Raw genomic sequence first — 11,126 nt, forward strand, 5'->3', positions numbered from 1 at the left:
TATAGGATGTAGTTTTTTAAAGAAAAAAGCCTTACTATAGGATGTAGTTTTTTAGGGAAAAAAGCCTTACTATACTATGTCGTTTTTTAACGATAAAAAGATTACTATACCATGTCGTTTTTAGAGAAAAGAGCCTTAGTACTATACTATGTCGTTTTGTAAGAAAAAAAGCCTTACTATTCTGTTGTTTTTTTTAGGTAAAAAAGCCTTACTATACTATGTCGTTTTTTTAGGTAAAAAAAGCCTTACTATACTATGTTGTTTTTCTAGGTAAAAAAGCCTTACTATACTATGTCATTTTTTAAAGAAAAAAGCCTTACTATAGTATGTAGTTTTTTAGGGAAAAAAAAACCTTACTATTCTATGTTGTTTTTACCGGAGGGAAAAAGCCTTACTATACTATGTCGTTTTTTTAAAGAAAAAAAGCCTTACTATACTATGTCTTTTTTTAACAAAAAAAGTCTCACTATACTACTATAGATGGTCATCTATGGAGAAAAAAAAAGATTTCACTTGGGTGACATTTATTTTTAACGCATCTCATTTCATTTTATTTTTGGCTGTATTTTTCTGACATACTTTTTTAATACCAGATTGTACAAAAATGTTGTCCCTTTTTGAATGAAAACAGCGAGAATTCCAAGCACGTCTAGTCTCACTCATCCGTTCCCACGCCCGTTAACGCCGCGGAGGAAATGAGCAACTAGCGCCGCGCCATCGCCGCGGTCATCGGCAATTATCCGCAAAAAAATGAAGCTAATCGATTCCGGACGCTCTTTGGCGAGCCGAGGCCGCCGACAAATGGAATGCGTAATTAACCTTTGAAGCGGTTAAAAGGCAAAAAAAAAAATGGCGCGGTGGCGACGTGTTTGCTTAGCGGTCGCTTCGACGTTTTAACGCAAAAAAAAATGGCGAGATAACATCCGATGGCGAAGCTTTTACTTTTGGCGGAATTGGATTAGCATTCATTAGTTAGCAAAGTGGAATAATTTTTGGTTGGCGTGTTGGCTTCACAGTTCTGGGGTCGAGGGTTCGATTCCAGGTTGGTTCTTACAGTGTGGAGTTGGCATGTTGTCTTGCGTGGGTTTTCTCTGGGTACGCTTTACTCCAACATCTGAAAAAAAATCGTGCATGCTAGGCTAGGCTAAGCTAGCTGGTTGATGACTTTAAATGGTGTTTTGGTCTTTTTTGTGGTCAGGCGAATGTTACCTGATGGAGTGGTCCGACTGGAGCTCTTGCGTCAGCATCTGCGTTAAAGACGCCGGGGTGGACTTTGGTTCCGTTCGGGTGAGATCGCGAGCCGTGCTGGCTCAGGAGCCAGAGAACCTGCAACTGTGTCCGGATCAAGTCTGGGAATCGGAACCCTGCACAGGTATGACTTTTTTTGGCATTATCAGAGCATCTTTGAAGCATTCAAAGTAAAATGGCGGACGCCCCATGTCTTTTTGGACATGACTCCTTGAGACTTTTTTGTGCATCTACTCACCCTTAAAGTGTCTACCAAATTTCTTGTCGTTAGGTCTAACAGGCTTGAGGGGCTGAATTTTTCAACATTAAAAATAATGCGCAAACAAGAATTTGTTACCAAGTCTTGAAACAATTTAAGTTAAAATATCCAACTTCCTCTGTCTTTTTGGCCATGAGTCCTTGAGACTTTTTTGTGCATCTACGCTCCCTGAATATGTCTACCAAATTTCTTGTTGCTAGGTCGAACAGGCTTGAGGGGCTGAATTTTCTAACATGAAAAATAATGCGCAAACATGAATTTGTTACCAAGTCTTGAAAGAGTTTAAGTTAAAATAGCCAAGTTTCTGTGTGTTTTTGGCTATGACTTCTTGAGACTTTTTTGTGCATCTACTCACCCTGATCATCTCTACCAAATTTCATGTCGTTAGGTTTAACAGGTTTCAGGGGCTGAATTTTTTTAAATTAAAAATAATGCGTAAACAAGAATTTCTTACCAAGTCTTGAATGAATTTAAGTTAAAATAGCGAACTTCCTGTGTCTTTTTGACCATTACTCCTTGAGACTTTTTTGTGCGTCTACGCTCCCTGAATATCTCTACCAAATTTCATTTAGCTAGGTTTAACAGCCTTCGGGGGCTGAATTTTCCAAATTGAAAAATAGCTTCGAACGAAGCTCGACCAAAATAGCTGACGTTCACAGTGTCTTTTTTTAGCTCATCTCTTGAGACTTTTTTGATCAAAAATGTCTACCTACGGCTGTCTTTCACCCCGGAAAGACTCCATTTCCAGTAGGTTGCCTAAGATACGAAGATAAATCACTATTCGAGAGCCTGTAAATGACGAACGGATAAAAAAATGGCGTCCTTTCTTTGTTCCAAGGTTAAATTGTTCATTTCCTCCAGCCGAATCCGCAGAGACGCCATTGCCGTTATCGTTTCTCGGCGCTCGTTAAGGCCGGGCTCCGGGCCAACATTAAAATACTCGGCTTCGCTCGTTTAATGCTAACGGCCGACAGGCGTACAAATTGACGTTATTGCTTTTTGTGATCGTTTCCTCAAGTTATTCTTGTTTTTTTTGGGGGAATTTTAGGAGGCGAATGTTTTGAGTACAAGTGGCTGAGCAGCTTTCGAGTCAACTCGTCACGAGCGCTGATCTGGTGTCAGCGCTCTGATGGACTCAACGTCAGCGGTAAGAACATTAGCGTCACTCGACGGTAAATATTAAGTATTTGGGGAAAATTTAGCTTTTTAAAGTCACGGTTGCACTTTTTGACTTAAGTACGGACGCATGGATGAATTCGGGTTTTTACAAATTTGGGTCATGTTAAGCTGTTAAGATTTTGTTTTTGCTGAATCATGGCCCCAAAAAAGACAAAAATAACTAGTTTTACTTGGAAACACAATTTTTGGTTGATTTGTGATAAGTAAGTTACGCCCTCAAATTTTTCTAAAATTATTCAATAAGATATTCCTAAAATTGATAGCATGTATGCTAATTTAGCCAATCAACATTGGACTTAATTGAATTATAAAATGACAGTTTGACTAAGTTTTTTTAAGCTAAAATGGTGAGCCAAATGATGAAAACATATTAAAACGTATTAAAATTTTGTTTGTATAATTTGTAAATTGTTGAAAAAAATGTACTTTTGATCTAAAATGTTTATTTTAGTAGTTAAAAAACAGGCGTAGTAATTAACGGAATATTTATAGTATTTGGCATCTGACATTATTCATAACTTCCAAGTTAATTCATAAATACACATTTATAATATATTGAATTGATTGTTTTGTTATTAAATAAGTATAATGAGATTTAAAGCTGCACAAACAAAAACATAGGCAAATAAATAATCAATAACTATTAACAATAAATAATCAATAAACATTAACAATAAATATTAACAATAGATATTAACAATAAATAATCAATACATATTAACAATAAATAATCAATAAATAATCAATAAATATTAACAATAAATATTCGATAAATATTAACAATAAATTATCGATAAATATTAATGAAAAATCAATACATATTAACAATAAATAATCGATAAATATTACCAATAAATAACCAATAAATATTACCAATAAATAATAAATACCTATTAACAATAAATTATAAATATTAATAATAAATAATTTTAAAAATAAAATACTAATAAATAAATCAGTAGGCAACAACATGAATAAGTAGGAAGGTACACAAATAACAAAATATATATATATAATAATATTAGAAACATGCTAATGTATTTTCCCTATTTTAGGAGGTTGCCTTCCTTCCACCCCCGCCTTGGACGGCACCGCCTGCGACCCCCCCTGCATCCCCCCGACGTCATACTGCAGCGAGGCGAGACAGGACATCCAAACCAGGCCAAAAATCCCAAATAATTAATGTCCGTCTGTCTCCTCCCACAGGCTGCAACATGCGTCTGCGAGGAAGGCTACACGGAAGTGCTGTCAAGTGCTGGGCTCCTGGATCAGTGCGCCCCCATCCCCATCTTGGAAATCCCCACAGGGGGCGACAAAAAGGGGGACGTGAAAACCAGCCGTGCCGTCAACCCCACTTTAACGACCACCACGTTGCCCGGCCGCTCGGGACGCACGTGGTACCTGCAGCCTTATGGACCAGGTCGTAATTCCACTGTCCCAAAATGGCGTCTAAAGTGTCACGCTAACCGATATTTCCCTCACAGATGGCAAATTGAAAATTTGGGTATACGGCGTAGCGGCTGGCGCTTTCGTGCTTCTCATCTTCGTGGTGTCCATGATCTACTTGGCTTGGTAAGTCTAGCTATCCTTCATCCTCACCCTCCTCATCGTCACGTCCTCATCATCCTTCATCCGTCACCCCCCGCGTTCCTCCCCGACGGCGAGCGCAGCAGTTATTGCGCCCGGCTACACCGCTCCCTGGCCTCCCAGGAGCGCGGCGTGGACGGGGTTGCCGTGCCGACAGGTCGGCGGGATGCCTATACCTGCCCCGACTGTCAGGAGCTGGCTCAAAATGGAGGCTGATGAGAGGAAGTGGGGGGAAACAAAGGCCACGCCCCTTCCCGCATGCCATTCCTCAAGTGCCTGCGGCCCCTCCCCTCGCGCCATTCGCCATGTAGCATGTTGGTCAACTCCGACGAGCAGGTGAGCATAATTGATTCATTAGCTAGCGGGTGTGAAATAGGCGGAGCGGGGGCTACTTTGGGGCCCGTTGCGTCATTTAGAGCGGTCCTTTAATGTTATTTGTGTAGATCGACGTCATGTTTCAGGCTAAACTTGAAAGTGTAGACTAAAGATATATTTTGACAATTGCTACTATTTTCCAATTTAACAAAATAAATAACGACAGTTTGTTTTAGTTCAACAAATGTTTTATTTGGATTTTTACAGTTTGTTTTGAATTACAAAAAGCACTTTTAAAAGGTAAGTAAAAATAAAATACTTATGTTATTTCTTGCTTACATTTTCTTAACCACTTTATCTTCATTAGGTTCACAAGAGGGTGCTGGAGCCCATTCCAGCTGACCTTGAGCCTGAGACAGAGGGACACCCTGAATCAGTGGCCAGCCAATCACAGGGCACAAGGAGAAGGACAACCATTCACGCTCAACCTCATACCTAGGGGTAATTTCCAGTGTCCAATCAGCCTACCATGCATGTCTTTGGAATGTGGGAGGAAATTGGACTACCTGAAGAAAGTCCACACAAGCCTGGGCAGAACATGCAAACTCCACACAGTGAGAAGCAACTTGGATTTGAACCTAGGACCCCAAAGCTGTGAGGCCGCCATGCTGCCCAGTTTTCCACTTATATGTTAAGTGGCCCAGTGGTTTGAGCGGTGTGCATGTCGGCCTCACAGCTTTGGGGTCATGGGTTCAAATCCAGGTTGCTCCTCGCTGTGTGGAGTTTGCATGTTCCCTCCAGGCCTCCGTGGGTTTTCTCCAGGTACTCCAGTTACTTACCACATTCCAAAAACCTGCATAGTAGGCTGATTGGACACTCGAAATTGCCCATAAGGTATGAGTTTGGGAGTGAATGGTTGTCCTTCACCTCGTGTCCTGTGATTGGCTGGCCACTGATCCAGGATGACCCTCACCTCTGGCCTGAAGTCAGCTGGGATAGGCTCCAACACCCTCTTGTGAACCTAGTAAAGATAAAGCAGTTTTGGTAGATAAAAAATATATAATATAACTTTTACAATGTTATCTTGCTGTTTAAAATATATTCTATACCTTTACTTTTCTAAACAAATACCAAATAAAGTATTTATTTTTCTAAGAAAAAGATGAAGTCAACATTTACTTCTTAATCTAAAAACAAAAAAATGACAAATGGAGCTTACCATGTTGAGATGGTTAGATGTTGATTTGCTGTCCTCTTGTGGTCAAATCCCGCCATTGCATGCTCCTCTTCATGGTCTGTGTTGATTTCATTTTCCTGTAAGGGGGCAGTATTGTCACATTTCTACCAGTTGGTGCACATAAACACAATATCGTGGCTAACTATGCTAATCTATGTTTGTGTGCTAACGGCAGCAAGAAGCCAAAGCGAGTGGAACGAGCAAGGCAGCATCAGAACAACCGTCTCAAACCGCTGACGTTGGCCTACGACGGTGACACGGACATGTAGTTTTTTCCCCCTTTTTGGGACTTTTTTTGTTTTATGTTGACAGTGAAGGACGACATCTTAATTTTGCCCAATTGCATTTTTTTTGCCTCTACTATACTGGAAGTGGATTAGGGCCACTGAAGAACAAATAAAGTTTACAAGTTGGAATTCAAAAGCTATTTTTAGTCACTTTCTTCACAAATTTTGCAAAAAAAGGACTATCTAATAAAAATTAGGAGTTTCAAGATAAGAAATTTAAAACGTATGCATACCTAAATCGCCAGGAAGACCATCAACAGTGGAGAAGGTGTTGGAACTCACATTCCAGTTCTTTTCTTGGTCCTCATTGGTTTTCTAGTTGGTGTCTTCTCTGCAAAATTTGTACTTTCTTGCTTGGGTGACGAAATCCGAGCACTTGAACAGCCAAAATGTCTTTTCTTTTGGAGTCAGTTGGATTTCTTAACCTGAAAAGAGAGAAATGGCAAAGATTAGACATAAAAATTTGAAACTATTTAACATAAACTGTGAAAATTTGAGGTCATTACGACAAAAATTGTCAAAATTATTGGCCGAAGGAATGGGGTATTTTGGAACACCCTGTATTTTTTTAGATTAAAAGTGAGGGTGCCCGGACGTTTGGTCCCCCGGTCTTTTGGTCGCCAGCCAAATGGTGACAGAGAGTTTACTGTAGAAAGCAGCTCTCAAAATTAAATTCATAAGAGTTTAATATCTAAGTACTGTTTAATGTCCAAGTAGTGTTGAAAACAGTAGATATTTACATACTAAACTCTCCCAAATATAATTTTGAGAGCCAGTTTCAACAGTACTGAGATATTAAACAGTACTTAGATATTAAACTCTCTCTCATGAATATAATTTTGAGAGCTGCTTTCAACAGTAAACTCTTTGTCACCATTTGACCAGCGACCAATCGCCCGGCGACCAAACGTCCAGTCACAAAAGTAACAATCCAGACTTTAAAATGTTCATCCTGAGAATTACTTACAATTCTCAGAATAATGCTAACTTTACTCTCATAACAGACTAAGTGACTAAAATTAAAATCTGCATTCTGGGAATAAACACACATTTCTGACTTAGTTTCCAAAAATCAAAAAATTCTAACTTCAACCTCCAAGTCGCCCTCAAAAGATGGCCGCGATTATGACTCAAAAGTCCGAATCATGGCCACTTTTCTTGCTTTTTGTCAGTCAGTGTCCCTAATCCTCTTCCACTTCCGTAGTATGGACTTAAATGCCTTCCTTTTTTTTTTTTTCCACACTCAGCCCCAGAGACCCACCGACTTTTTTTTCTTTTCTTCTTCTTCTTCTTCTCTTCTACGCTGAGCCGCAGCTGCCGGAGGCTTTACGGGATATGTCGCATCCTCCTCCTGCCAAAAAAGAAAAAAAAAAAAAAAGATAAGGGGGACGTACGTGAGGCAAATCTCCAGAAAGCGCTTTCAAAATGGGGCCCAATCCTCACACTGGACAAAAGAGCCACGCCGCCCGCCATTGCCGTTGCTTGTTGGATGGGGAGGGATGGAGGGGTGGAGGGGGATCCCGTCGCCATGGAAACTGCGCTACCCGTCGCCGCTAACGTGCACTATATTAGTGCGGCGCATGACTGCCGATGCTAGAGATGAGAAAAAGAACAAACGGTGTTAGGGACACACTGCAAATGACAAAAAAAAAAAAAAAAAAATTGGGGAAAAAAAAATGTTTTTTTTTCCTCAGGTAAAATTTCACCCAAAAAAAATACATATCTCAAAAGGTATTTATTTTATTTATTATTTATTTAGACCATTATAACAAATGACAACAAAAATGGCAGAGTGGAAATCCTTTTTCTGACCTTTTGATCCCTAAATTGATGTCTCTATACATTTTAATATATGACAAATTTATCTTGCAATTTGAATAAAAAATATTTTAATTTGACACTTATCTTGCAATTTGAATAAAAAATATTGTTATTTGACAAATTTATCTTGCAATTTAAATAAAAATTATTGAATTACTGCAAAATTCCTCTTCAAATATTTGTGACCCCTGACCTTAATCTTACTGGATTTTTTTTTATTTTTTTCAAATTGCAAAAACAATTAAAATCTCCAAAAATGACTTTTTTTGCGATTATTTGGATTTGAATGATTTCTGCCCCCAAAATTGTCATTTTTTTTCTTTAAAGTGTGACCCTAACACTAATTTGTAGATAACATTAAATGTACAGATTTTTTTATTGCAAAAAAAAAGAATGAGTACCTTTTGTGGTTTGTGGAGGTCATCTTATGTATCACGTGAAAGCTGAAAGACATATTCATTCTTTTAAAACACGATAAAACAAGACATTTTTGCTTGAAACGGCCATTTTGTGAGTCTAAAAAAAACAACAGTGACGTTCCAAAACAACACAGAAAGTCGGCCATTCTGATTTGAAACAGCCATTTTAGTACAAGTATTTATAAAGACATTTTTATTAAAATTCAGCCCCAAAAACTAGTTCAAATTAACCAAATAAAAATTAGTAGATATAATAATAAATCTGGTTTGAATTTTGGTTTAAAGCAGAAAATGACAATTTTGCAGCTATTTTAAAGCTAATTCAAATTAGCAACATGAAAATTGGTAGGCACGTCTATCAGAAATATGGCCACCAAAAAGTCTAATAGAAAAAAAAAATCTGAATTTTTATTTGCCACTTTTTGATAAAAAAAAATCTTGGCAAGTCAAAAAATCTGCAAAAAAAGTTCAACATAGCAACATTAAAATTGGTAAACATGCCTATTACATAAACCCACGAAAAAAAACCTCTGTAAAAATGTCTCAAAAATCCCATAAACTTTGCACTTACCTAATTTTTAAGTCATTTTGCCTATCGATTAAAGACAAACTATTCCTTTAAATTTTGCCTGATTGTTACCCAGCACGTACATTAGCTAGTTAAACAAAAAATATGTATTTTTTTGTTTGTGAAGTCATAGTGCGTGAGCGAATTTCCCCAATTTACCAAAAAAAAACCAACAACGCGATTTTAGCGCCCCTAGTGGCCAATGGATCTCCTTCCCTATTTTTCTTTGGATCTGCCTTACTGACTTTCAATTGCAGTTTTTTTCTACTCGAGAGGCTCCATTTTTAAAACGCAGTCAGTCACAAATGAACACTCATCTTTTTCATATAAGCGTTATTATTATTATTATTATTCATGAGTTGGGAAAATAAGCGAGAAAAACAAAGAACGACTGATGCGAGAAGACGTTGTTTACTTTGAATTTGTAAATAATGAATAAAAAAAAACCAGGCGGCGACTTTTTTATTTTCTTGTTTTCTGGAAAAATATGTGTACATTTATTTTGTATTACACAGAAAATGTTTAGTTTGAATATTGCAAAAAAAAGTGGCTGTATGATATTTTTTTTTTTTTGCTGTTTCTGTAACAGCGGATGAAAAAAATAACACAAAAAAAACAAAAGGAGCAAAAACACAAAAGATAAAAAAGCTCTTCCGTTTTTGTACAGGTTGTTTGTGTGTGTGGGATGAAAACAACACAATAAAAAAATAAACAATAAAAACATGGTGTTGACTCAGTTTTTTGTTTACTTTTTTGTTAGTCTTCAGGCTTTAAAAAATGTTTAACGTTGGCTACAATTATGTTAGCTTACGATTGTGAAAGAACGCGTTTCAGCTTGTGTTTTTTTTTTTTAAAAATGTAGTACTTTACGTTCGAGTCTGCAGTAAAAAGTACTAAGATTATAACTTTTTCAGATATTTCTTAATCCTATTGACAACAATAGAGGTCAAATCCATTTGTAACGTATTATTGAGATATTAATATATTTGATAAGGGACAGCACACTAATTAACAAATTTAAATTCATTTAAATTAACATACTGGTAAATATGTGCATGTTCATAACAGGTTAATGTGCAATATTTTAGAATATATCTTTCCTGGACGTGACTTTTTAAATGACTTAATTATGTTTTTATTGAAATACGCACTTTGTGGAGTAGAACTACTAATTGTGTTAAACGCAGCTGTTGTATAATGACAATAAAGGCGTTTAATTTTGAAAAAATATACGTCTATACCTATAGAACTATACCTATACATCTATACCTATAGAACTACATCCATACCTATAGAACTATACCTATACATCTATACCAATAGAACTATACCTATACATCTATACCTTAGAACTATACCCATACCTATAGAACTATACCTATACATCTATACCTTAGAACTATACCCATACCTATAGAACTATACCTATACATCTATACCAATAGAACTATACCTATACATCTATACCTTAGAACTATACCCATACCTATAGAACTATACCTATACATCTATACCAATAGAACTATACCTATACATCTATACCTTAGAACTATACCCATACCTATAGAACTATACCTATACATCTATACCTTAGAACTATACCCATACCTATAGAACTATACCTATACATCTATACCAATAGAACTATACCTATACATCTATACCTTAGAACTATACCCATACCTATAGAACTATACCTATACATCTATACCAATAGAACTATACCTATACATCTATACCTTAGAACTATACCCATACCTATAGAACTATACCTATACATCTATACATTTAGACATCTATACAACTATACATCTATACATCCATACCTAAATATAAATATTGTGTGTATTGTAGCCGCCAGCTAATTTCCATCCTTAGTCCCTTTTTTATTATTTTTTATACATTTTTTAAAATTTTTAAAATTGTATTATATCGCATTAGTACTGATGCCAATACTGTAATCTGTACCGATACCAACACCAGCATCGGTATTTGTACCAATACCCAATACTAGTATTGTTAGCGATGCCTAACACTAGTATCGCATAACTGTCAACTTATACATTTTCCCTATGTTTTATACATTTTTTGATCATTTCAAATTGTGTACTACAAAAAAAAACTTTTACCTTTACGTGCGACCTATGTGAGTAAATATGTGCCGTATTGCATTTGTACGATTATTTTTTTTAATCGCTTAATAAGG

At 36.7% G+C, this 11,126-nt stretch overlaps 1 protein-coding gene and 1 long non-coding RNA gene across 2 annotated transcripts in view; one reads left to right on the plus strand and one right to left on the minus strand.

The window, feature by feature from the left end:
- Nucleotides 1–6,787, plus strand: part of thsd7ab (thrombospondin, type I, domain containing 7Ab) — a 70,175-nt gene extending 63,388 nt beyond the window's left edge. Inside the window, exons 24-29 of the mRNA XM_077721038.1 lie at nt 1,199–1,372; nt 2,556–2,654; nt 3,742–3,824; nt 3,893–4,106; nt 4,171–4,258; nt 6,001–6,787. Of these exons, the coding sequence (XP_077577164.1) occupies nt 1,199–1,372; nt 2,556–2,654; nt 3,742–3,824; nt 3,893–4,106; nt 4,171–4,258; nt 6,001–6,094 (752 nt within the window). The 3' untranslated portion in view covers nt 6,095–6,787. The remainder of the gene's footprint in view (nt 1–1,198; nt 1,373–2,555; nt 2,655–3,741; nt 3,825–3,892; nt 4,107–4,170; nt 4,259–6,000) is intronic.
- On the minus strand, nt 5,573–7,752 carry LOC144199418 (uncharacterized). Its single transcript, XR_013326904.1, has 4 exons — nt 7,556–7,752; nt 7,374–7,463; nt 6,346–6,537; nt 5,573–5,902 (listed from the first exon to the last, which is right to left on the minus strand). It is a non-coding gene; the product is annotated as an uncharacterized LOC144199418 (long non-coding RNA).
- Between the last annotated feature and the right edge of the window lie 3,374 nt (nt 7,753–11,126).

This window comes from Stigmatopora nigra, chromosome 7, assembly GCF_051989575.1.
Source record: "Stigmatopora nigra isolate UIUO_SnigA chromosome 7, RoL_Snig_1.1, whole genome shotgun sequence".
Lineage (NCBI taxonomy): Eukaryota > Metazoa > Chordata > Actinopteri > Syngnathiformes > Syngnathidae > Stigmatopora > Stigmatopora nigra.